General features: G+C 45.4%; 2 protein-coding genes and 1 non-coding gene across 10 annotated transcripts in view; 1 reads left to right on the forward strand and 2 right to left on the reverse strand.

The window, feature by feature from the left end:
- The window catches only part of PPME1 (protein phosphatase methylesterase 1), an 80,402-nt gene extending 75,613 nt beyond the window's left edge, over positions 1-4,789 (forward strand). The window contains 3 exon segments of one of the 2 annotated variants that reach the window (NM_001133505.1): positions 1,056-1,120; positions 1,747-1,814; positions 3,577-4,789. In NM_001133505.1, coding sequence (NP_001126977.1) covers positions 1,056-1,120; positions 1,747-1,814; positions 3,577-3,595 — 152 coding nt within the window. In that variant the 3' untranslated portion in view covers positions 3,596-4,789. 2 annotated transcript variants of the gene reach the window in all.
- The window catches only part of P4HA3 (prolyl 4-hydroxylase subunit alpha 3), an 84,681-nt gene continuing 57,618 nt past the window's right edge, over positions 253-27,315 (reverse strand). Inside the window, exons 11-16 of one of the 7 annotated variants that reach the window (XR_008511280.1) lie at positions 25,695-25,763; positions 24,215-24,311; positions 23,253-23,390; positions 10,011-10,224; positions 1,712-1,861; positions 254-425 (exon numbers count right to left, since the gene is read on the reverse strand). Coding sequence is in view for 4 of the 7 variants with exons in the window: in XM_009246833.2 (XP_009245108.1) it covers positions 23,079-23,390; positions 24,215-24,304; positions 25,695-25,763 (471 nt within the window). In the remaining 3 variants the exon portion in view is untranslated. Of the gene's footprint in view, positions 426-1,711; positions 1,862-10,010; positions 10,225-22,652; positions 23,391-23,479; positions 23,882-24,214; positions 24,312-25,694; positions 25,764-27,315 lie in introns of those variants that run through there. The other 6 variants (XR_008511282.1, XR_008511283.2, XM_009246833.2 and 3 more) reach the window with 6 other exon arrangements.
- On the reverse strand, positions 2,491-2,629 carry LOC112135633 (small nucleolar RNA SNORA7). The gene has a single exon (XR_002916891.1). It is a non-coding gene; the product is annotated as a small nucleolar RNA SNORA7 (small nucleolar RNA).

Genomic DNA, 27,315 nt, shown 5'->3' on the forward strand with positions numbered 1-27,315 from the left:
TACAGAATGGACTTTACTAAATGGGATCATCTTATTCCTCCACTAATTAACGAAGTGGCCTTGGGCAGGTCACTTGACTAATCATGGCCTCAGTTTCATCATCTCAGAAAAGAATTTCAGTATTTTTGTGCACAATTGTATAGGGTAGATTTTGAGAATCAACTTTAAAAATGGATAGAAGAGTACACTGAAAACTTTTTGAATCCTGTGTAACTGGGGTAAGAACCATAGGATGTAATGACCAGAAGAACTTTCAAGCCCATTCCTTTATTTTATAAATAGAGAATCTGAGGCTGAGAAAATCTGCTGTCTCTACTTATGGGGGCTCTGGGTCTCATATCCTTTAGTCTCCTTAGGGATCTTCTTTATCAGTCATCGCTGTTCATTCTCAATCATTGTCGCGTTAGTTATGAGCTTACAGTGTTCTGTAAGACAGTATGAGGAAGTGCTTAGTACAATGCCTGGCACATGCTTAAGTGCTCAGATAGTAACTTATTATTGTAATAATACATTTTGAATCCTTAACGTAGCTTACAGAATCCTTAATGGTTTGGCCCCTGCTTACCTCTCCAGCCTTATTATTAAACACTCTCATAAGCACCATGCCAAGCTTCTTGTATTCCAAGCCATTTCAAGCCTGCCTTCCTTCCTGGGTCCCTCTTGGATTGTGAACTTCCCTTTCTTATGCTCTTACAGCCCCATGTGCCCAGTTTTATCATAGGAATGACATGCTGCATTAAAATGTTGGTTTTTGTGTTTACTCCCCTACTGGACTGTAAATCCCCTGAGGACAAGAACTGTTTCTTCTGTGTGTCTCTGGCCCACAGTAAATGTACACTAAATAGGACAGAAGGAAAAAGTGAAGGGAAATGATTGGCACAAGGTTACAATTACTTGTATTACGATCCTCAGCAAGACTTGATAATTGGGTCCAGAGTATTGAGGTGAGGTTGGAAATGGGGAGGTAGGTCCTGGGCTCCTGGAATGACCTATGAGGCTGCATAAGAGAGGGCTGTTTTGGTCCCTGAAGTTGCCTTGCTTTGATTCCTCTCCAGGGAAGTTCCAGATGCAGGTCCTACCCCAGTGTGGCCATGCAGTCCATGAGGATGCCCCTGACAAGGTGAGTCTGGTGCTCAGTGACTGTAAAAGGACAACTGTGAGAATAACCCTGGATGTCACAGAAGACAAGTCTCTGAGTCTCAGCCTGCATTGCCTGCAGCAGCTGCTGTGGAGCCTATGCAGATGCAATTCCACCAGCTCTCCAACTTCTCCCTGGCAGCTGCTTATGGTATTGGTTTTGTGTATATGTGCTGAGGAGCTACTGACACCCTGCTGTTTCATCCCAGGGCCCTGTGGTTAAGATCTTAAGCTCTACTTCTCCAATACCCCCAAAAGCCAGATGGAAGAGGGATGATTAGGGTAGAAACTGCTCCCTAAACCACAGGCACAGTTAGGAATTAATATGGGCTCCTCCTGTGAGAAAACACCATTTTGTAACTAAGGGCACAAATAAGCCCTTCACGTCATTCCTCTTGAGCTCTATGGAGCTATCCCTGGCAAGGATGGTGGGGAGGAGTCTTCTAGCTCTGCTAGGGAGGGCCTAGGTCCTTTTAATTTCAAGCCACTCAGACCTGTGGGTGGGATGAGGGCACCATAGAGCCTAACCATATAACAAGTAGCCCACAGCCCAAGGCTAAGCCCCATCACTAACCTTTATATGGCCTGGAATATCTCTCCCATTTCCAGGTAGCTGAAGCTGTTGCCACTTTCCTGATCCGGCACAGGTTTGCAGAACCCATCGGTGGATTCCAGTGGTAAGGCGGGTACAAGGGTTTAAGAACCCCAGCAGTGCTGGCCAACTCTGACAAACAGATATTTGCAGGACTATAAATATCTCTGCCTTACCCCTGCCTGGTTTGGTCACCATGCCTTTCTTCCTCTTCCTCAGTGAAGAGCCTGGCGTGTCTGTTTCTACAAAGCCATGGTTGGTTGTTTCTTTGTGCTGTGCTCCTGTGGGTTGATGCTGAGGCTGTGATTAAATTGTGCCTAGTCTCACTCCCCACTGTGATGTGCATTTGTTTTTGAGGTGCCCCTTTGAAGAGGCTGGGATAGGAATCAGTCCTTTTCCAGGCTCCTAGATAAGTTTTCTTTGGCTTCTTCTGCCCTGCTGCCAAGGAAAGCTGGGCAGGCCATGGAGCAGGGCTTTTTTTTTTTTTTTTTTTCTTGGCACAGTCTTGGCTCACTGCAACTTCTGCCACCTGGGCTCAAGTGATCTAGTGCCTCAGCCTCCCGAGTAGCTGGGATCACAGGCATACGCCACCACACCCGGCTAATTTTTTTTTTTTTTTTTTAAGTAAAGATGGGGGTTTCTCCGTGTTGGCCGGGCTGGTCTTGAACTCCTGGCCTCAAGTGATCCACCCGCATCAGCCTCCTGAAGTGTTGGGATTATAGGCACAAGCCACCGCGCCTGGCCTAGGACAGGGTTTTCTACAGTGTTGCACAGTGTCTTCCCATGGCTAGCTACTAAGCAAGCTGGGAATGGAATGGGTGCCTCTGCCAGGCTTGCTTCCCCTCCCTTTCCGAAGCTGGCAGAATATTAGCCACTCTGCAGGGGTGATCCTGGAAGCCGTAGAGCAGGGTTTTCAACCTCAGCTTTATTGACATTTTGAGGTGGATAATTCTTCATTGTGGGGACTGTCCTGTGCATTGTAGGATGTTTAGCAGTATCCCTGGCTTTTACCCACCTGATAACAGTAGTACCCCTCCCACACACAGTTCTGACAAACAGAAATGTCTCCAGATTTTACCAAATGCCTCAAGGGAGGGAAAATTTCCCCCTCTATTGGTCTAGAGGAAGAAACAGGGCCAGGTCTCTCATCCTAGGTAGCTCTTCATCTGTTTAGGGAAACACAGTTGGGCTCTTTGTTGAGGAAGAAGAGAGGCATGTTGACCAAACCAGGTGGTATTGACCCACCTCAGCCAGCTCCTAGTCTGTATTGCAGAAGGCCTTTGATCCTCAGAGAGCCCACAACCCTGATGAGGAGTCATTCCTACCATTGAAAAGTCTCTTCTCTGATTTGGGGAAATTTGTTTGGGGGTTTGGGGAAACTTGTTCCCCACTCTCAGAAAGTTTGCAGAAGAAATATTAAGAAAAGGAAATGGCTTCTGCCTTAGAGAACTCTGAATTCCAGGGCCTGGGAGATGAGAGTGACAGGGCAGGGTAAGCACTGGAGATGATGGCAAGACCCTGGGACAGTGAACCACAGAAGCGACACCCCTATGCTGAGCCATCCCTCTAACAACTGACCATTGATGGATCCCAGGAACCAACAATAAAGACCTAATTTCTCTTACTAAACAGTGTTTGGCTGGGGCCCTTCGACCATTTGGAGCCTTGGGCAAATGAGCAGCACACTGAGAGCAGACCCTGGGTCCAGCTCTGGTCAGGGCTGTGAAATGGGTCAGATTTGCAAGGGCCTTGGTGGTCATTAGGGAGGGCTTCCTGGAGGATACAGATAAGCAAGGGAAAGCTACTGATAGTTACATTTGTTTTTCCTTCTTTTTCTGTTCTTCCAGTGTGTTTCCTGGCTGTTAGTGACCTGCTGTCCACCTCTCCTCAACATCGAGCTCTGTTGTAAATATGTCGCACCAGAGGCCACTGTGATGCCACTGTCTCCTCTCCATCCCGCCCAGCCATGTGACACTGGCTCCCTGTAGACGGGCACCCCGAGATGTACCAACCTTTTCATGTATTCTGCCAAAAGCATTGTTTTCCAGGGCCCTTGACCAACATTGGCTTCCCCAGTCCAGGGCTCCCCTGCTCCTTTCCCTTCCCTGTACTGGGGTAGCTCCTGCCTGCTCTCCCTGCGTTGCCTAGGGTAAAGCCTCCAGATTTGCCATACTGAGCCCCTCTCTTCCTAGCATCAGGAGATACATCTGAGTCCAAATGTCTTCCCAGGCTCAGGGACCTCCATCCCTTGAGATTGTCTTGGCATGGCCCAGCCCTGCCTTATGGGATGGACAATGCATGGGGTGGTCTTTATTTTTCCCTTTCAAATAAAACACTAGTCGGGTACCATTTTATCCCAGTCGTACTCTTCCAGGTTTGGAAGACCCAGAGAGGCCAAGATCCCATCCTTAGCCATAGCGAGCGGTGGTGGTGGATAGCATCACAAGAAACCAGCCTGAAAATCAGGTCCAGCCAGTCCAAGCACATGGCCTCCCATCTGGGAGAGCCCACTGTCCCACTCCCACATGTCTGGGCACCTGCCCTGGGCTGAGGCCAGGCTGCTCCAGGGGCCTCCTGAGCCCTCACCTGCCACAGAGCAACCCAGGTTAAATACAGCCCATGCACAAAGCCACAGGCCAAAGCCTATGGAATTGTTTTTAATCATCAAATTTAACCATTTTCATAACTGGTTCCTGGAGGTGTGCAGTGCCCCCTTGCCTCTTCAAACCTACAGCTTCTCTTTGCCATTTGTGGATTTCACATCACTCCACACAGAAACATTACAGCCTGGCATCCCCAGTCTTTGCCTTCTTCCAGCTGCCTCGACACAGCACTGCGGCCTGTCCCTATTGCCCAGGCACGCCATTTCCAAGGGCAGGAAGGGGCAGTGTCCTGAAGCCCATCTTTTCTGTGACTGTCTTAGGTGATGTGTAGCCCCTCCACCTTTTCACTCAACAACCTCCCACCCCTGTCCTGCTGCATGGTCCAGAATCTGGGACCTACTTTGTTTTTTGTTATTTATGACCTTGTTTAAAGAAAATAAATATCTCCCAACCTTTATTGATCTGGTCTTTCTCTGTGGAATTTTCCTTATTTCTGCTGATATTGGGGCAGGGGACAGTTCATTGGACTTAGTTGTCATGGAACTCCAGAAACCCCTTTCCCTATAGCCCTTCAGTATGTTATGCTCTGCCTGTCCCCTGATCCAGAATGCCCAGTGGGATGGTCAGAGCCACCCTCCTCTGCAGCCAGGATGGGATTCCAGTCCCATCTCTCCTAATTATTGGCTGTGTCGACTTTGGTCCAGAGCAGGACAGTCTGTGTACTGTCCACATGATCTCAGTCACCATAGCTTCACTTACATGAAACTTCATCTACAACCCAAATCATTTCCTGAGCTCTGAACAGTTAGGCCCAGGTTCCTCCTCCTGTCTCTCCCAGATGACCAAAAGCCACTTCGTATTGACTGTTTCTAAAGCTGAAACCACCTTCCCCCTGAAACTTGCTCTTCCTCCAGTGTTTCCTGGCTCAGTAAGTGATAGGTGTCACCATCTCTCCAGTTGTCCAAACCAGATAACCCACAGTGAATGACTTCTCTTACACCCACCTCAGGTCTACCACCAAATCCTGTTCATCCTCTTTTCCGTGTCCCCCTCTTTTCCATCCCACAGCCAGTGCCCTAGCTTAGGCCTCACTAAATGATCTCTCACTTCAATCACATCAGTACCTTTGCTGCCCTCCTCCCTCCTAGGTGGTCCTCCACACTGTTGGAGGCTTCTTCCTAGCAGGCTCTGGGGCCAGTGTGTCTAAATTAGAACCCAAGCCCCACCCCTTACACTGTGTGGTGTGGCAACAAACTTTCTCTGCTGTAGTTTACTCATCTGAAAAATGGAGATAAACCGTACCTACCCCACAGGGTCTTGAGGATTATACAAGTTAAACTAGGTTAACTGGCTTTCTCACTTACTGGCACATGGTAAGACATTTAATAAGTAGTTCCTGTTATGACACTGTTACATTGTTAGGAACTTTATTCAGGGCAGTCTGTGGGCCAGTAGCATCAGTATCTCCTGGAAGCTCATTAGAGAATTGTGTCCCCATGTCAGACCTATTGAATCAGAACTGATCTGCATTTTAACAAGTGCATCAATGTCTGAAATTTCTGGTTTAGTTGATGATGAAATATTTCAGGGTAATTCATGAGCTCCCTAGTAGAGGAGAGAAGTTCCTTATGTGTGGTTTGATTTCTCTCACCGGAACACTTTGTGGGTGCCTTTGCTGGGCTATGTGCCCTCTTGTCCACGAGAGGGCAGCATGATCACCTGTGTGGTTTTCAGGGGCACTCAGGTTCATCAGGTTCACTCAAATTTTGAATGTCATCTAATTCACTTGACACATCTCATTTAATCTTCACAGCAACTCTATGAGGTAGGTGCTGTTATGTTCCTTTTACAGGTAGGCAGACAGGTCCAAATTCCTACAGCTTGGAAGTGACTGTCAGAATTCAAACCTGGCTTGCTTCCACATCATGCTGCTCCTGCATGCTACAAGGGACCCTGGGCAGAAGTCATTTTGGCCCAGATACTTGACTTAAAAGAGCAGGAGGAGGATGACCGTGAAGATGAACCCTCTTTACACTTGATGGAGGAGGCTGAGAATGAATTAAATGCTCGTGAGCTTTGTGGTTGGTTGTGTTTTAGGCACTTTCATCTCCATTCATCCTTGGTATCCTTGTGAAGTACAGGCACTATCCCCAACTTAAAGGCAAGGAAGCAAAAGCTCAGACATTTGAAATGGCTTGCCTACAGCCACGGCCAGAGTGGCAGCATCTGTCTTCTGATTCCAAGTCTACTGAGTATTCCATTACACCCCAGAAGAGAAGGGACCATTCATTTGTTCACTTAACATGGCTTTAACGAGCACCTACTATGTGTTGGCCATAACAGTGTCCTTGCAGAGCCTACAGATCAGCATGTATGAACTCAGGAAGGGAATAAAGAAGGAGACCCCAGGATCCTTGAATGAAGGATTGCCACAAAGCCAGAAGGAGCATGTTTGGGACAAACCAAAGGCCCTCTGTCACATAGACACTAGTGAATGTCCAAGGGAAACTCCTTCCCAAAAAAGGAAGGTAGGCACATTTTGGAGGCAGATGTAGATCTGATGGGGGAGAGAATCTTGAGACTGGGGGGACTGAAGACAAAGGCATGAGGGGAATGGGGCATGACTTCATAGCCCCATGCTCTTAACATACTGTTAGGAGCATTTGCTTATTAAGCAAACCTGAGCACCCAATATGTGCCAGGCATCCAATGGACTTTGTAGACAGAGGTAAATAATGAGGCTCTTAAAATGAGCTCATTGTTTAGAGAGACAGTGATAGAAATAGTGACCACGTTGTAAGAAGGTTGGGGGTGGGCAGTAACTAAACGTATCTGGAAACAGGCTAGGAATGGTTTCACAAGAGGTAGCATTTTTTTTTTCTTTTTTTTAGACAGAGTCTCCTGTGTCACCTAGGCTGGAGTGCAGCAGCACAATCTTGGCTCACTGCAACCTCTGCCTCCCAGGTTCAAGCAATTCTCCTGCCTCAGCCTCCCGAGTAGTTGGAGTTTCAGATGCCTGCCACCATGCCCGGCTAATTTTTGTATTTTTAGTAGAGATGAGGTTTTACCATGTTGGTCGGGCTAGTCTCAAACTCCTGACCTCGAGTGATCTGCTCGCCTTGGCTTCCCAAAGTGCTGGGATTACAGGCGTGAGCCACCATACCCAGCCAAGAGGTAGCATTTGAGTTGAGCCTTGAAGTATCACAAACTGGAGGTGGAGGAGGAAGGGCAAGACATTTCAGGTAGAAGGAACAGCACAGACAAGTGCTGGAGACTTGAAAGTCAGCCTAGGAAGAAGACTGTGGCTGGAGTATGGGCCGAGATAGGAGAAGAGCCAGGAGAGAAGGTGGGAGTCAGGGCATAAAGGCCTTAAGTGGATAAGGAGTTTCCAGAAGTTATTAAGTAGGGATGACCCCATATAAAAAGACAAGGTCAGGTCTTTTTTATAAAGGAAAGTCACTCTGGTAGCCTGTGTAGATGGATTGCTGGGTGCCAGACACGAGGCCAAGAGGTCAGTAAAGAGGCAGTTGTAATCAGGCAAGGAAAAGACACAGGTATACTTAACTAGAACAGTGGCCACTGGGCTGAGAGAACAGGATAGTCTCAATATTTTGGAGGTGGAATGAACAAGAAAGAGACTAGTTAGATTTCAAAAGCGAGGGGCCAAGAACCCTTAAGTTGGATGCAGGGGCCTGTCATGAGAAGTGGGGGTTGGAAGTGAAAGGTCAAGATTTTACCAAGGGAAAAGCAAGAAGAGAGCCTACACTAGCAGCAGAGAAAGCAAAACGCAGTCACACTCCTCCCTGCAGTCACTGTTTTGTTTGCAATCTTGGAGCCAACTCTGCTGCTCCAGCTGGCCACCCCATCAGCATCCAGAATCAATGCATTCTCAGTCTAGGGCCAGGGCTCAGAAAGTTATGTCAACTCAAGAGGCTCCCTTATTCCTTGAGCTGGCTTCCTCTCCCAGCAGTTTGCTAGAAAACTCCAGCCCATAGCCAGGCAAAACCTTGTAACCCAAGACTAGCAGAGAGGCTGGATTCTTCCAGGTGCAGGCAATAGGTGACTGAGGAGTGAATGGAGTGTCGACAGAGAAAGTTTCTTCCTGATTAATGACAATGATGCCATTCCGTAATGACTTATAGAATGACTAATCAAACAAGCTTAGAATAACTGACATGATACAGTGTGTATCATTTATATTTATAAAGCACGTTTACAACCTTTGAGACCTCCTAACTCCTCTGGAGTGGGGAGGGCAGACAAATCAGCAGTGCCTCCTACAGATGAGGAATTCGAGGGTCTGACAAGGAAAGTGATTTGTCCAGGGTCACACCTTAGCACAATCTGGACTAGAGCTCAGGCCACCTGACTTCCAGACCAGTACCTTTTTAGTCCCACGCCACAGCAGAAGGAGAGGAGGGGTGGGGCAGGGGCATGGAGGACTAGGACCTGATGGTGAGAGTAATGCTCCAAGCTCAGTTCAGCCTCCTACTAGCTGGGTGACCTCTGGCACATCACTTCCTTCAGAACTTCAGGTTCTGCATCCCAGAATGGGGGGATAATCCTTAATTCACTAGGTGTGATGAGGGTTAAATGAGACCTAAGTATCCAAGTATAGTAAAAGCTGCTGCCTGCAGTAGAGAAGGTGAAAAACAGTAAATGCCACGGTGCTAAGAAGATAAGGGGATTCATTCATCCTGACTGGGAATCCCCACAGGGCGGGGAGGCCAAGGCACAGCAATTCTACCCCTGCTCCTGCTGAGTGGGGCTGCTCAGGCAGAATTAGTGGAAGCCTGTGTGCCCCTGGGGCCTGAGAGCGGCCCATGCTGCACCCTCCTCTGGCCTGGGGACATCCTTCTCAAAAAACTTTTGGCCGGGCACGGTGGCTCACGCCTGTAATCCCAGCACTTTGGGAAGCCAAGGTGGGCAGATCGTGAGGCTTGGCCAACATGGCAAAACCCCGTCTCTAATAAAAATACAAAAATTAGCCAGGTGTGGTGGCAGGCGCCTGTAATCCCAGCTACTCAGGAGGCTGAGGCAGGAGAATTGCTTGAACCCAGGAGGCAAAGGTTGCAGTGAGCCGAGATCATGCCACTGCACTCCAGCCTGGGCGACAAGAGCAAGATTCTGTCTCCAAAAAAACAAAACAAAACAAAACAAACAAAAAACTTTTAACCACGATTTTTGTTTTAAATAGTAAACTCTACCTAACACAGTATTTCTCATTTTAACCATGTGGAAATGAACAGTTCAGTGGCATTAATTACATTCACAAGGCTGTGGACCACACCACTGTCTATACCCCAACTGTTTCATCATCCCCAGCAAGAACTCTGTACCCATTAAGCAATAACTCCTGTCTGCATCCCCAACCTCTATTCTGCTTTTGGTCTCTGAATTTGCCTATTTTAGGTAGCTCATAGGTGGAATCCTACAATATTTATTTTGTGTCTGGCTTATTTCATTTAGCATAATGCTTTCAAGTCCATCTATGTTGTAGTGTGTATCAAAATTCTGTTCCATTTTATGGCTGAATATTTTATTAAATGCATATTCCATATTTTGTTTAGCCATTCTCTTGATGGACACCTGGGTTTGCTTCCACCTTTTGACAATTGTGAATAAAGCTGCTATGACCATGGGTGTACAGCTATCATTCCATTCTTTCAGATACATACCTGGGAGTGGAATAACTGGGTTAGATGACAGTTCTATGTTTATCTTTCTGAGAAATCACCAATCTGTTTTCCACAGTGGCTGCACCATTTCACATTCCCACCAGCAACGCATGAGAGTTCCAGTTTCTCCACATCCGTAGTGACACTTATTTTCTGTTTTTTAACTGTATCCATCCTAGGAAGTGTGAAGTGGTTCCTTATTTGCATTTCACGACTGCAAATGTGGAGGGAGAAGGAGGGCTTTAGGGTCAGAAATGTGGGCTGATGCTGGCTGGCCCAGGGACTTGGGGCTTGCCCTACCTGTCCCACCCCAACATCATAAGAGACAGAGGGACCCAGGGAGCTGGATAGGGAGGGAGGGTCTCTCTAGCCCCAGGCCCTGGAGCGTTCACAAGGCTTAGCAGCTCACACAGTGGCAGCAGGATAAAACCATTCCTTCAGGGTGAGCCCGCTGACAATTCCTGTTCCCCTTTTTGTTGCAAGAGAGTAAAAAATAGAGATTCTAGAACCCCAGAATCTAGAGAGAATTGTGAGAGTTTCTCACAATTGGGAGGGGGGCCCCTTAGGGGACCATGTACAATTTTTAAAAGAAGATTTAATGTATTTTTTTATTTGGTAAATGGAAAAATAATGTTTTTCCAAAAAACAGATTACAGATCATAAAGTTAGACAAAATCTTTTCTCCTAGAGTGATATATCTGAATTTGTAACACTAAAGAAAGTTTTAGGTTTATCAAAAGAGCACAAATGGTTTTATTAGGTTGGTGCAAAAGTAATTGTGTTTTTTTACCATTAAAAGTAATGGCAAAAATCGCAGTTACTTTTGCATCGACCTACATAAGAGTTGGACAAATGTTAATCTAAGGACCTGTGAGTTAGGGTGATAAGCCTTCACACCTCCATATGCACATATGGACCTCCTTATCCTTCAATATGCAAACCAAAACTCACATGATCCCCATCACATGAAAGACATAATCATGTCTCTCCCGACTTTGGTAATGATACAGGATTTTTCCCAGCTACTTGTCAACTGGGGACCTCCATGGCCAGCGATGCCCCCTGCCCAGGCCTCACGTGGCCACAGACCTGCCTCTGGAGGTGCCATGCCCACTGACCCACCTGTGCTACAGCTTGTACCTGCATTCAGGGGTTCTTGAGCTCTTGCCCCGTGTCCAAGAAAAATGAGGATATGCTGACAATTTGAAGAGTGAGGACGGGCAGAGAAGAATTTTAATGAATGATGGAAAAGATCTCAGTGGAGATTGGATGTGGGGGGTGGTCCCCAACCCCTGCAGTCAGGTGGTTTCTCTATCTCTCTGTGCCTGGGTCTGGGGCTTTTTATGGACTCAGAATGGGGAGTGTGTGCTGACTGGTTTGTGAGTATGCAAAAAAGGTTAAAGCAAAGACACCATTCACAGTATAAAAAAAAATTAGGAAAGGGTAGGTATATGTAAAATAGGTGAAAGGTGGGGAGCAATCAGAGGAAAGCACACTGAATGGGAAAACAGGTTCTCAATCTGGTCCATGGATTTACCTGGGACTTGTAGCTCGACTTTAAACTGTCTTTGGCTTGAAGGTTGTGTTTCACTGGGGACCCGAACCTATCTGCCTAGGCATTTGTCTGCTTCCTGCCGTTATCAATAACATTTTATATGTTCCTCTTTCACTAGTATTTTGCTGAGATTGTAACTATTTTCACATATGTCAGTATTTTCATTAGTATTTCACTAGTATAGTCACTGTGGGTTCTCCTTTCTGGGAGCTCTGCAAGGTCAGAGACTCAATCAGTCATCTCAGCATCCTCAGCCCCAGCAAAGGTCCTGACCCAGAGGCAACATCAGGAATGCTTAGCTGAATGAATAAATGACAGGCCATACATGCAGTCTGTGCTCATTAAAATACCATCAAGGGTTGGTACCATTATTTGCCCACTGTGCAACTGTTCCAAGAAGCACCTATGGCGCTTTGGAAAAAGCACGGGTCTCTGAGCCAGGAAACCTTGCTTCTAGTCTTGAGCTGACACTGACACACAGTGTAATTATGGGCAAGTTGCTTTACTTTTCTGGGGCAGGGGAACTAACCACTGCCCTCCAGTCCCATAAGGTGATAAGCAGATGAACAGGAGACATGGTGGTCATTATTTTTTAGTTATGCTCCATCTGAAAATGTGGTGGGCTTTAAAGATGGTAGAGATGTCATTATCTATGGGGCTCCATCTGAGCGATGCCCTTGAACCCTTAACCAAAAACACTGTCACCACTCAGGCATCTGGTGCCTAGAATCCACTCCTAGCAAGTCGTTCCTTTGAGATAATCCTTGATTACACCAGGCTACCCATTTCTAATGCAAATATGCCCCTGTCAAGGACAGGGAAACTCTGTCACTCAAACCTTAGGGAGAATGGGCAGATCAAGCACTTGATAGGAGGGGTCCTGTGACCAATGAAGTGAATATAAAGAGGGATGTGGCAGAGAGAAAGAAGGGAAAGAGGCAGGCTCTGATTCTGAAGGGGGAGAAAATTGTGGGGGTCCACAGTGGGGAAGAGAGAAAAGTCCAGAAAGAGGTTAGAAGCAGCTAGGGGAAGGGGGAGACTTCCCCCCAAGCTCCAGATCCTGGTTCTGCCCCTGGATGTGTGAACTCAGTGATGTCTTTTCTTTAAACCCCACTTTCCTCCTTTGCCAAAAGGGATGATAACTGTTGTGAATATGATACAGGAGAGTGATCCATGGTAAAGAGTAGGCACATATGTTTGTTTCCTCCCCCTAGCCCTTAGCCGATTTCATAGTTCTACTGAGTACACAGCAATCTGCAGGTAAATGTCCCTCTCTCCCCACCCCAGCCCCTACACTCAGGCTCCTTTGGCTTCTCCCAGCTTGAGCAGCCAAGGCCCCCAACAGGAGACTCTTTCAGTGGTTCCATGAAAAGGCAGTTTGTGCTGCCGTTGGCATTACTGGACAAGAGTCCCCCAGAATCAACACTCTCTTGCTTCCTCCTCCCAGACAGCTCTCTCTGCTCCCCTGTTGTGTGTGAAAGAGGGACAAGCAGGGTGGCTGCTGCACCTTGTGCTCTACAGGCACACATTCTTACTCTTTCCATGTGTTCCTGGGGCTCCAATATGGATACCCTCAGCATATTCCGGCCATAGGGCCCTGCCCTCTCTCCAAGCTCCCACAATCCTTAGGATGAGCAGCACACAGCTTCCCACTTGATTCTATCCAATTCTCGCTTACATTTGGGCATGGACCAGCTCTGCCTTAAGGGCAGTGAGCAGGCTGTCTTCTTTTCTTGGATTCTCATGGAGCAGCTAGCACGGGCAGCTCACTCAACCAGTGTTCACCATACATTTGTGGAACTGATTCATTTCTATATTCAACAAATATCTACATCTGACAAGAGTTCTTAACCATTAGGCATCAGTGGCACAAGGGATAGACCTTTTCAATACCTGGGAAAATGTTGCAGACACCCCCCGCCCTAAAATTATTGGCACCAAAAGATTATTGCCAATGGAAGCACAGAAGTGACAGCAAAATAACATGGAATGCAGACAACGGAGGGCTAGTTAAGGTCTTTGGTGACAGATTGACATGGATTTGAATCCTGCCTCTGCTATTTTATACTTGGATGACTTCAGGCAAGTTATACGTTCTCTGCCTCAGTTTCCCTCATCTATAAAATGGGCATAATAGAACTCATCTCATTTTGAGGCTTAAAGGAGACAAATACACCTAAGTTCTCAGCACAGTGCCTGGCCTATCATAAATGATGTGGTTACTAATGATAATGATAATAGACTTTAATGTAAAGAATATTATCTGGGGGAGGAGCCAAGATGGCCGAATAGGAACAGCTCCGGTCTACAGCTCCCAGCGTGAGCGACGCAGAAGATGGGTGATTTCTGCATTTCCATCTGAGGTACCAGGTTCATCTCACTAGGGAGTGCCAGACAGTGGGCGCAGGTCAGTGGGTGTGCGCACCATGCACGAGCCGAAGCAGGGCGAGGCATTGCCTCACTCGGGAAGCTCAAGGGGCCAGGGAGTTCCCTTTCCTGGTCAAAGAAAGGGGTGACAGACGGCACCTGGAAAATCGGGTCACTCCCACCCGAATACTGCACTTTTTCGATGGGCTTAAAAAACGGAGCACCAGGAGATTATATCCCGCACCTGGCTCAGAGGGTCCTATGCCCACGGAGTCTCGCTGATTGCTAGCACAGCAGTCTGAGATCAAACTGCAAGGCGGCAGTGAGGCTGGGGGAGGGGTGCCCACCATTGCCCAGGCTTGCTTAGGTAAACAAAGCAGCCGGGAAGCTCGAACTGGGTGGAGCCCACCACAGCTCAAGGAGGCCTGCCTGCCTCTGTAGGCTCCACCTCTGGGGCAGGGCACAGACAAACAAAAAGACAGCAGTAACCTCTGCAGACTTAAATGTCCCTGTCTGACAGCTTTGAAGAGAGCAGTGGTTCTCCTAGCATGCAGCTGGAGATCTGAGAACGGACAGACTGCCTCCTCAAGTGGGTCCCTGACCCCTGACCCCTCGAGCAGCCTAAGTGGGAGGCACCCCGCAGCAGGGGCAGACTGACACCTCACACGGCCAGGTACTCCAATAGACCTGCAGCTGAGGGTCCTGTCTGTTAGAAGGAAAACTAACAAACAGAAAGGACATCCACTCCAAAAACCCATCTATACATCACCATCATCAAAGACCAAAAGTAGATAAAACCACAAAGATGGGGAAAAAACAGAGCAGAAAAACTGGAAACTCTAAAAAGCAGAGCGCCTCTCCTCCTCCAAAGGAACGCAGTTCCTCACCAGCAATGGAACAAAGCTGGATGGAGAATGACTTTGACAAGCTGAGAGAAGAAGGCTTCAGACGATCAGATTACTCCGAGCTACGGGAGGATATTCAAACCAAAGGCAAAGAAGTTGAAAACTTTGAAAAAAATTTAGAAGAATGTCTAACTAGAATAACCAATACAGAGAAGTGCTTAAAGGAGCTGATGGAGCTGAAAACCAAGGCTCGAGAACTACATGAAGAATGCAGGAACCTCAGAAGCCGATGCGATCAAATGGAAGAAAGGGTATCAGCGATGGAAGATGAAATGAATGAAATGAAGTGAGAAGGGAAGTTTAGAGAAAAAAGAATAGAAAGAAACAAGCAAAGCCTCCAAGAAATATGGGACTATGTGAAAAGACCATATCTACGTCTGATTGGCATACCTGAAAGTGACGGGGAGAATGGAACCAAGTTGGAAAATGCTCTGCAGGATATTATCCAGGAGAACTTCCCCAATCTAGCAAGGCAGGCCAACATTCAGATTCAGGAAATACAGAGAACGCCACAAAGATACTCCTCGAGAAGAGCAACTCCAAGACACATAATTGTCAGATTCACCAAAGTTGAAATGAAGGAAAAAATGTTAAGGGCAGCCAGAGAGAAAGGTCGAGTTACCCTCAAAGGGAAGCCCATCAGACTAACAGCGGATCTCTCGGCAGAAACTCTACAAGCCAGAAGAGAGTGGGGGCCAATATTCAACATTCTTAAAGAAAAGAATTTTCAACTCAGAATCTCATATCCAGCCAAACTAAACTTCATAAGTGAAGGAGAAATAAAATACTTTACAGACAAGCAAATGCTGAGAGATTTTGCCACCACCAGGCCTGCCCTAAAAGAGCTCCTGAAGGAAGCACTAAACATGGAAAGGCAAAACTGGTACCAGCTGCTGCAAAATCATGCCAAAATGTGAAGATCATCGAGACTAGGAAGAGACTGCATCAACTAACGAGCAAAATAACCAGCTAACATCATAATGACAGGATCAAATTCACACATAACAATATTAACTTTAAATGTAAATGGACTAAATGCTCCAATTAAGAGACACAGACTGGCAAACTGGATAAAGAGTCAAGACCCATCAGTGTGCTGTATTCAGGAAACTCATCTCACGTGCAGAGACACACATAGGCTCAAAATAAAAGGATGGAGGAAGATCTACCAAGCAAATGGAAAGCAAAAAAAGGCAGGGGTTGCACTCCTCGTCTCTGATAAAATAGACTTTAAACCAACAAAGATCAAAAGAGACAAAGAAGGCCATTACATAATGGTAAAGGGATCAATTCAACAAGAAGAGCTAACTATCCTAAATATATATGCACCCAATACAGGAGCACCCAGATTCATAAAGCAAGTCCTGAGTGACCTACACAGAGACTTAGACACCCACACATTAATAACGGGAGACTTTAACACCCCACTGTCAACATTAGACAGATCAATGAGACAGAAAGTCAACAAGGATACCCAGGAATTGAACTCAGCTCTGCACCAAGCGGACCTAATAGACATCTACAGAACTCTCCACCCCAAATCAACAGAATATACATTTTTTTCAGCACCACACCACACCTATTCCAAAATTGACCACATACTTGGAAGTAAAGCTCTCCTCAGCAAATGTAAAAGAACAGAAATTATAACAAACTATCTCTCAGATCAGAGTGCAATCAAGCTAGAACTCAGGATTAAGAATCTCACTCAAAACCACTCAACTACATGGAAACTGAACAACCTGCTCCTGAATGACTACTGAGTACATAACGAAATTAAGGCAGAAATAAAGATGTTCTTTGAAACCAACGAGAACCAAGACACAACATACCAGAATCTCTGGGATGCATCCAAAGCAGTGTGTAGAGGGAAATTTATAGCACTAAATGCCCATAAGAGAAAGCAGGAAAGATCCAAAATTGACACCCTAACATCACAATTAAAAGAACTAGAAAAGCAAGAGCAAACACATTCAAAAGCTAGCAGAAGGCAAGAAATAACTAAAATCAGAGCAGAACTGAAGGAAATAGAGACACAAAAAACCCTTCAAAAAATTAATGAATCCAGGAGCTGGTTTTTTGAAAGGATCAACAAAATTGATAGACTGCTAGCAAGACTAATAAAGAAAAAAAGAGAGAAGAATCAAATAGACGCAATAAAAAATGATAAAGGGGATATCACCACCGATCTCACAGAAATACAAACTACCATCAGAGAATATTACAAACACCTCTATGCAAATAAACTAGAAAATCTAGAAGAAATGGATAATTTCCTTGACACATACACTCTCCCAAGACTAAACCAGGAAGAAGTTGAATCTCTCAATAGACCAATAACAGGAGCTGAAATTGTGGCAATAATCAATAGCTTACCAACCAAAAAGAGTCCAGGACCAGATGGATTCACAGCCGAATTCTACCAGAGGTACAAGAAGGAACTGGTACCATTCCTTCTGAAACTATTCCAATCAACAGAAAAAGAGGGAATCCTCCCTAACTCATTTGATGAGGCCAGCATCATCCTGATACCAAAGCCAGGCAGAGACACAACCAAAAAAGAGAATTTTAGACCAATATCCATCATGAACATTGATGCAAAAATCCTCAATAAAATACTGGCAAACCGAATCCAGCAGCACATCAAAAGGCTTATCCATTATGATCAAGTGGGCTTCATCCCTGGGATGCAAGGCTGGTTCAATATACGCAAATCAATAAATGTAATCCAGCATATAAACAGAACCAAAGACAAAAATCACATGATTATCTCAATAGATGCAGAAAAGGCCTTTGGCAAAATTCAACAACCTTCATGCTAAAAACTCTCAATAAATTAGGTATTGATGGGACGTATCTCAAAATAATAAGAGCTATCTATGACAAACCCACAGCCAATATCATACTGAATGGGCAAAAACTGGAAGCATTCCCTTTGAAAACTGGCACAAGACAGGGATGCCCTCTCTCACCACTCCTATTCAACATAGTGTTGGAAGTTCTGGCCAGGGCAATCAGGCAGGAGAAGGAAATAAAGGGTATTCAATTAGGAAAAGAGGAAGTCAAATTGTCCCTGTTTGCAGACGACATGATGGTATATCTAGAAAACCCCATCGTCTCAGCCCAAAGTCTCCTTAAGCTGATAAGCAACTTCAGCAAAGTCTCAGGATACAAAATCAATGTACAAAAATCACAAGCATTCTTATACACCAACAACAGACAAACAGAGAGCCAAATCGTGAGTGAACTCCCATGAACAATTGCTTCAAAGAGAATAAAATACTTAGGAATCCAACTTACAAGGGACGTGAAGGACCTTTTCAAGAACTACAAACCACTGCTCAAGGAAATAAAAGAGGATACAAACAAATGGAAGAACATTCCATGCTCATGGGTAGGAAGAATCAATATCGTGAAAATGGCCATACTGCCCAAGGTAATTTACAGATTCAATGCCATCCCCATCAAGCTACCAATGACTTTCTTCACAGAATTGGAAAAAACTACTTTAAAGTTCATATGGAACCAAAAAAGAGCCCGCATCGCCAAGTCAATCCTAAGCCAAAAGAACAAAGTTGGAGGCATCACACTACCTGACTTCAAACTATACTACAAGGCTACAATAACCAAAACAGCATGGTACTGGTACCAAAACAGAGATATAGATCAATGGAACAGAACAGAGCCCTCAGAAATAACGTCGCATATCTACAACGATCTGATCTTTGACAAACCTGAGAAAAACAAGCAATGGGGAAAGGATTCCCTATTTAATAAATGGTGCTGGGAAAACTGGCTAGCCATATGTAGAAAGCTGAAACTGGATCCCTTCCTTACACCTTATACAAAAATTAATTCAAGATGGATTAAAGACTTAAACGTTAGACCTAAAACCATAAAAACCCTAGAAGAAAACCTAGGCATTACCATTCAGGACACAGGCATGGGCAAGGACTTCATGTCTAAAACACCAAAAGCAATGGCAACAAAAGCCAAAATTGACAAATGGGATCTAATTAAACTAAAGAGCTTCTTCACAGCAAAAGAAACTACCATCAGAGTGAACAGGCAACCTACAAAATGGGAGAAAATTTTCGCAACCTACTCATCTGACAAAGGGCTAATATCCAGAATCTACAATGAACTCAAACAAATTTACAAGAAAAAAACAAATAACCCCATCAAAAAGTGGGCGAAGGACATGAACAGACACTTCTCAAAAGAAGACATTTATGCAGCCAAAAAACACATGAAAAAATGCTCATCATCACTGGCCATCAGAGAAATGCAAATCAAAACCACAATGAGATATCATCTCACACCAGTTAGAATGGCAATCATTAAAAAGTCAGGAAACAACAGGTGCTGGAGAGGATGTGGAGAAATAGGAACACTTTTACACTGTTGGTGGGACTGTAAACTAGTTCAACCATTGTGGAAGTCAGTGTGGCCATTCCTCAGGGATCTAGAACTAGAAATACCATTTGACCCAGCCATCCCATTACTGGGTATATACCCAAAGGACTGTAAATCATGCTGCTATAAAGGAACATGCACACGTATGTTTATTGTGGCATTATTCACAATAGCAAAGACTTGGAACCAACCCAAATGTCCAACAATGATAGACTGGATTAAGAAAATGTGGCACATATACACCATGGAATACTATGCAGCCATAAAAAATGATGAGTTCATGTCCTTTGTAGGGACATGGATGAAATTGGAAATCATCATTCTCAGTAAACTATCGCAAGAACAAAAAACCTAACACCGCATATTCTCACTCATAGGTGGGAAGTGAACAATGAGAACACATGGACACAGGAAGGGGAACATCACACTCTGGGGACTGTTGTGGGGTGGGGGGAGTGGGGAGGGATAGCATTGGGAGATATGCCTAAAGTATAATAATAATAAATAAATAAATAAAGAAGAATATTATGTGGAATGAGGCTTGCAAGTGATACATAGTGTAGTGCCAGAAACCCAGGTTGGACAAGGCTGTTGGAAAACAGCTCACAGAACAGTGCAAGAAAGAAAGAAAACAGGCTGGGTACTGTGGCTCATGCCTGTAATCCTAGCACTTTGGAGGCTGAGGCAGGAGGATCACTTGAGCTTAGGAGTTCAAGAAAGAAAGAAACAAAATTATAAAAAAAATCAATGCCCCAAGCCACAGTTGACTCTACTTAGAATTAGATATCTATCTATCTACTAAGTGGGGCCCAAGGCCACGCCACTTTATCAGGACTAGTCAGATTCAGAGGGTATGGAGACTAGTGCAAATATAGAATTAGGCAAACATAATAATTAGTGCAAATATAAGAATTAGGCCTTTCCACTCTAGGAGTGATGTGGCTTTGAAAGCCATCTGGTGGAAAGAAGAACTGGTAAGGGAGACAGACCAGCCCCAGCTCTACCATGAAGCCCCAGGAAGCCACTAACCATTCCTACCTCACTTTCCACAGTACCTGCTATGTATGCTCTCCTCCCTGGGGAGATGAAGTTCAAGTGGAGTGGTAAAGCGTTTTTAAAATGAACATGCTGGCCAAAAGTAAGGTGTTGCTGTCCCTACACATGCCCCCTAGTACACGCCCAGCCTGGTCTCTCCTTCTCAGCCTCTAGGGACCCTGCTCATCTTCAAGATTTGCTCAAGTCCCTCCTTCTCATGAAACTTCCAGGGGTGAGGGGAGCCTCTTAATGCAGCCTGTTCATGTCTCCACTCATGGCCACATGGTTTCATGATGATTCGAGGGTCTGCTCCATTTCTAGGGGCAGGGTCAGCATCTAATTCTCCTTTCCCTCCCTAGTGCCAGCAAGGGCCTGGCACTGAGTAGGCACCTTGTCAGTGTGACTTGAATAAACAAATGAGGCTTTCTCACTACCCCAAATCCCAAGGCTCCCCTACCTCTTGACGGCAGCATTCAGTGGTAGTTCATCTCTTTCTGTGTGCAACATTTTCACATTGTGCTTCAATGACACTGAACTCAGGATGCATTTTGTCTTATCCCCCTACCGGCCCAGCTTCCAGGGCTCTATCCTCTGTATCCCCACAGCACCCACTGAGCCCAGGGCCTTCCCCTGAGGATTACTCATTAAGCAGTTATTAATTTGCAGCCAGACTTTCCTGGGTCTCAGTCGCCTGGTCAAGATGTTTGATAACTGCCCCATCTCAGACATTATTAAAAGCACAAGATTTGGGGCCGGTCTGTGGTACTCTCAACAAGTGACTTAACTCTATAAAACTGCCTCCTTATCTGTAAAATGGGGATAACTGTATTGACATCATAGGGTTGGAATGAGCATTAAATATTTAATGCATGAAGCTCTTAGAATGGTGCCATTGCTCTGATTAGCTCAGACCCATCCTGTAATTCTGAGAAGTCCAGGTTCTGTGAAGAAAACGGAGCAGCCTCCCCTGTGAAGAAAAGGGAGACAGAAAGCCTCCAAGACAGTCGCTTTCTGTCTCGTCTCAAGCCTGTTCCTCTTGGAACTGGAGGAGGCAGGTTGTGAGTAGTGGCAGTAATTTAGTAAGAGGATTTCCAGAATCCTGGTGTGCTCTGCAGAAATCCTGGGAATGTGACAAGGTGCACTTCAGACTCTGAGGAAGCTGGGTATTAGAACATCAGAGCCTTTCCCTTGGGGCCACAGAGCTCTGGGAAGCTGAGGTCATATGGGCTTGCGGGGAAGGGGCAGAGATGGCAGGCATCCAACCACCCAGTCCTTGCACTATGTGGCTTCCTTATGAGCAATACATGCCCACAGCCCTGTGAAGGATCCTAAGCCAAGTGGCCTGAAATGTTCTCTTGGCACAAGTGCCCAAATATCACAATCACCCATCCATGTAGACTTAGCCCCTGCTAGACCTACTGCTGGGAAACACTTCTCATCACACTCTGCTTATAAAAAGTCTACCTGTCCTCCAGAGCACAGCTCAAAGGATGCCTTTGCAGAATTGCTGAATGCCTACTTATGTTGAACCAGACCTTCTTCTGGGGCTACCAAGAGGAATGAAGAGCACAGAGCCTAGTGGGAGCAGCCTGGCAAATATATAAACATTGAAATACAGTGACCTGAGGGCTGGAATAGAGGCATTTACAAAGTACAGCACAGCCCCAAAGCACTTTCCCTGCAAGGAAGGCAACTGACCAAAATTAAACAAATGAACAAAGTCATTTCAATCCTGATAAGTGTTATAAAGAAAACAAAGTCAGTTCATATGAAAGAAAGTGGCTGGGTGGTGGCATGGTCACGGAAGCTCTGTGAGGTAATATTTAGCCACTGCATTGAGTGGAATGATGAAAAGAGCTCAGCAGTGGAAAGACTGAGGGGATGACAAATGTCAAGGCCTGAGAAGTGGGAGTGAAGGTGGTGGTGATGGGCATGGTGGTGATGGGGACAAGAAAGAATTCCAGCATCTGGAACGTAGCCGGGGACAGTGGTGGGAGGTGAGCTGCACCGAGATTATAGCATAAATAAAATGCTGTACAGTCATCCCTCAGCATCCATGGGGAGTTTGTTCCAGGACTTCAAGAGGATACCAAAATCTACAGATGTTCAAGTCTCTTGTATAAAATGGTGTAGTATTTGCATATAACCTGTAACCTGCACACATCCTCCCATATACTTTGTCACCTCTAGATTACTTATAACACCTAACACAATGTAAATGCTATGTAAGAAGATGTTATACTGTATTGTTCAGGGAATACAATACAATCTATTGCATCTGTACTGAGCATGTACAGAATAAAGTCTGTTATTATCCATGGTTTTTTTTCAAATATTTTCAATCCAAGGTGGAATCCACAGATGGGGAACACATGGATGTGGAGGGCCAACTGCACTCTCCCTTTTTTTCCACTCAGCTTTATAATGTACGAATATTCTCAGTTGGGAAAAATTATTTGTAAACATTTTTAATGACTGTATTAAAAAACCATCATATAAAAAGAAAAGAAAGTTGTTTTCAACTTAAAAAAATCCTTATATAATGTACCACTCATCTGGGATATGCTTCTGGGAAGGGGACACTCCCTGCTTGGGCTGCAGCAGAAGGCAGCGGGGAGAAAGTCTTAAAGTTCTGGGAGTCAGGCTAGCCCCTCCTGCAGGTGTCCTCATTGCCACTTCTTGGTCCCTGTGGTCAAGGTTCAAAGTGCCAAAAGACCCACTGATCGAACCCGAGACTGTTGAGATGTCCTGTTCCCAACAGAGAGTATCTGAGCTCCAGAAACTTCCCTCTCAGGCCTCCACTCCCCCCTCCTTTGTACTGTGCATCCTACTCTGACTCCCGTGGCTGGGGCACATTCTCAGTGTCCCCTGGTAACGACCTCTCCCTTGCCTCTGATTTGCGAGGCACAGACAAAGCTGACAAGGCCTTCCTCCAGGAGGCTGCTCTGCTTTCTTCTCTCCTACCCCAGCTTTTGGCTCCCGGCTTCTCTGGAAAGCCACAGGACTCCACCAGCTTCTCTCTGCCAACAGTTCAGTCTTCAGGGCTGGAGCTGCAGGGTCTGCGGAATTCCTGTCCATACTCATGTATCCACTTGTTGGCCACTGGGAGAGAATAGGGAAGGAGACAGCAGGCTCAGCAGAACAGACAGCAGCAGTGCTGCAGACTGGTGCGCACTCATAGGCGCGTGTGAGTGCCCCCTTAAATTCTGCATCCTAGGTAACTCACTTGCTCATCCTAGTCCTGGCCTCACTATGGACTACAAGCTGTTTCTTCCAGCAGATAAATAGCAAAGAGGACATTGTCCTCTGGAAAAAAGTCACAGGTCCTGTCTCCTGTAAACTCATTTTCAAACGTTTGGGAACTAAGATCACTCACCCTTCATTTTAGAAGCCCATGTCCCCCATGAAGCCATTCCAGAGTACTGAGAGAAAAACAGGTGGCATCTCCTGGCAGCCTCCACCTCAGCTCATAAGCCCCCTTCCACTTCTCTTTCTGTCTTCAGAGCTAAGTGCTCCTGGATGTATATGTGACATAAACATGTCCATCTGCTTATTGATCTCTTCTTTGTTTTCCCACCTCCTCATGGGGAGCACTAAACAGGAGAGACAATGGCTTGACACATCTTTCCTTGGGGTAGAGTGTGGGTGGGACACCATATTCCTCTCTGGCAGTGTTCAGGAATCAAGGCCTATCTGGTCAGGTGAATAAACCTTTACTGACAGTCACTCTGTAACAGGAACCCCTGCCTGTTATAGGCTCCCAGTCTGTTGGGGGCACCTCATTCATAATCTGATCTTCTCAATATAATGTGGCACTGTAATGAAGTGTTTGGAATTGGATGGCTGTGCTAGGTCCCACCCATCCCCTGTTTCACTCTACTCTGCATTGTGTACCCCATTCTCATGCCCGGAAAGGCAGGACTTACCCCACTTATCTCCCACCAGGACAGGACAACCAGCATGAAGTGTGTCACTGTCCCCTTCACCACTCCTGTGCAGGTTCCACCAAAACAGTGCTGCATTCTGAAACAAGAGGGCCCAGCCCCAGGGAGGGTCAGCCCAGAACCTCAGTCCTCGGGAAGCACATACTAAGGACAAATGCAGGCATGTCATTGAAGAAGCCTTTCCATGCAGTCTGGGGGCAATGTATGCATAAAATGGCACAAAATGGCATAAATTGCCATTTACTCCTTCATGCATGGGTCACTGACAGAGTCCCCTGCACCCCAGGTCCTGGGGCTGCAGGGACAAATCACGTCCAGTTCTGCTCTCCAGGAGCTCACAAGAAACAGACATAAAACAGACCTGAACAAGACAGCATGGTGAGTTCTGGGAGAAAGGTGAGCACATTTGTCATTGGATCACTGAGGAGAAACACCCAACAAAACCACAAGGTGGAACAAAATATTCCTCATACAGCCAAGCACATCATTAACTCAGAAGCTTTTCCTCCCTTAGGCACTTATGATTAACACCTTCAGGGAGCAGGCAGTATCATAATCCCCATTTTCCTAGCAAAGAACTGGAGGCCCAGGGTTTTAAATAACGCAACAAAAGAAGGAGCAAAGTGAGGACTCAAGCCCAGGTGTTCTGACGCTAAATCCTGTATGTTTTTCCCCCATACATGGCTTCTTTGCCCTATCTTGGCCCTCAAAGTAGACAAAACCCCAGATCATGAAGAGCTTTCCAGGATGCATTGGCAGTCTCTATGTTCCCAAGGCTACAAGAGGTGCCAAGCTCCTGAGCATTCAGAGATATCTGGCATTGATTTATCAAATGCTCAGGATGCGCCAGGCACTGTACTACCTGCTTTACAGGAATGATCTCGTTTAGTTATCTTCATTTCATTCCTAAATTAGGTAAGGGCTGCCAGGGAGTTGGACTGATCTGAAATTTGGAGGAAATACTCATTCATGAAGCAAACCTCTTACACTCGGTTCTCCTCGGTGCCTATCCTTTCCAAATCCCTGTTGCAACATCATAATGCCTGCTGACGTCTCTGTAAACTCCCGGATCAAAAGGCTATGAATTTCCCTCTGCACCCTCCGTGCCTCTAGCTCTCAATGTGGACTGAACTAATGATGGAAGGAACTAGATGCTGTAGAGGATCCCAAGTAAATAAAACAGAGCTCTCATCTTGAGGAGCTGTACTGTGACAGGGAAGACAGACGTCTAATCATCTACTTGCAATATAAGTGTAAATAAAGTAACAAATAGAGGCGCAAGCGATGAGCGTGTGTGTGGTAGTAAAGTAGACTATGGGATGATGTGTGATTCTGGGAATTGGGGAAGACCTCTTTTTGGCCCTCCTCCCAGGAATGGGCTTGCAAGCACAGACAGCGTGAAGGTTAGGGGGTAAGGCTGCACTCCCTCAACCCCATCTTCTGGGACCAGGGCCCCACTCACCCTAACCACAGGCACGCTGAGGTTGGCATAGATGAAGGCTGTGGCTCCTCCAGCTTCCACCGAGCTCAGCTACAAGACCAGACGAAAAAGCCAGAGTTAAAACAGCCAGCGACTTCCCTACCCTGTCATATGATGTCATTTCTGCATAGATTCCTTCCCATGGTCTTCTATTCAACTCTGAGAGAAATACTTGAAAGACAATCATCCAACTCAGGAGAAACTTTGAGAGCCTACTCAATGGCATTGGTGTTTGCCTACAGGGCCACAAGAGGACAATGTTTTGGTATTCCTCCTTTCTTTCCCTTCCAGCTAACATCCTTATTGAGGGCTACAATAAGTAGATTCAAACTTTTTGACTGAGACCCTTAGGGAAAAATACATTTTAAATAATGACCCAAGACACACACACACACACACACACACACACACCCTGAAAGATAATTGTCATAAAACATTCTTACTATCTGAGATAGCTTCGCATCTTCTCTATTTTATTTTATTCTATTCTAGTGTGGTTCTCTTAAATGCTCATCAGAACCACTAAATTAATCTCACAACCTATAATGGATCATGACTTGTGGCTTGAAAACCAGTTTAGACTATGATTCTTCTTGAAAGCTGGGCATCATAGGAACTACTTATTACACCTTTGGCATATTCTCCAGATCACTCTGCTCCTCTCCAGGGAACCCAAGCTAAGGAGTTTCATCACTGGTCTGTTCTAAGACTATGGATATGTTTTCTTAATGTGAAGCTTTTTTTCTGGTTGTCACAGAAATATATAATAATTGTAAACTGTTTTAAAACAGGAAAATATTTTTAAATAACAATAATTATCATTGTACCATCCAGAAAAAAGTTATAGTTTACATAGTGATAGTTGATATTTATTGGGCACTGACTATATGCTAAACGTTACACTATGTCCTTACAAATATATTATCTCATTTATTCCTCAGAACAATCCTAGGGGTTACAATTGTTACTATTTTTAATTCTTCACATTTTACAGACGAAGAAATCGAGTCTCAGAGAGCTTAAGCACTTTATAAAAGGTCACGTGACTCTTCCATGACAGAGCCAGGATGTGAGCTGAGCCAGTGCCATGTGACTACAAAGTCCCTGCTCATAACCATCATGCTACACCTTTGGAAATTTAGGTCATATCCAAATGTTTACTATTATAAACAACAATGCACTGAACAACTTAATGAAAAAAAAATCATTTTGCATTTGGATTGTTTTCATATGAAAGAGTCTTAGCACTAGTATTATGGGGTCAAAAGGACATGCATAAGTTTCATACTTCTTATACATTTTGCTAAATTATTTTTTCAGCAGTTGCATCACACAAGAGTGCCAGTTTTACCTCACGCTGCCTAGCATTATCTACCAGAAGGTTCATGCTCTGTAATCTTATGGCAGTCAGATCCCGGCACATTTACTTGTGTTACAGAGCAAGAGGTATAGGAGGTAGATGCAAGTGAACTGACGTGGTGATTTGGAACCTGGAAATGGCAGTGGTGACTATTAGCATTCCTTGGCTCCCCCTGTAGCACACTGGGAAAGCTGATGAGAACAACAATTGGCTCCTTGTGTTCAGGTAACAAATTAGATTATT

This window comes from Pongo abelii, chromosome 9 (genome assembly GCF_028885655.2).
Source record: "Pongo abelii isolate AG06213 chromosome 9, NHGRI_mPonAbe1-v2.0_pri, whole genome shotgun sequence".
Lineage (NCBI taxonomy): Eukaryota > Metazoa > Chordata > Mammalia > Primates > Hominidae > Pongo > Pongo abelii.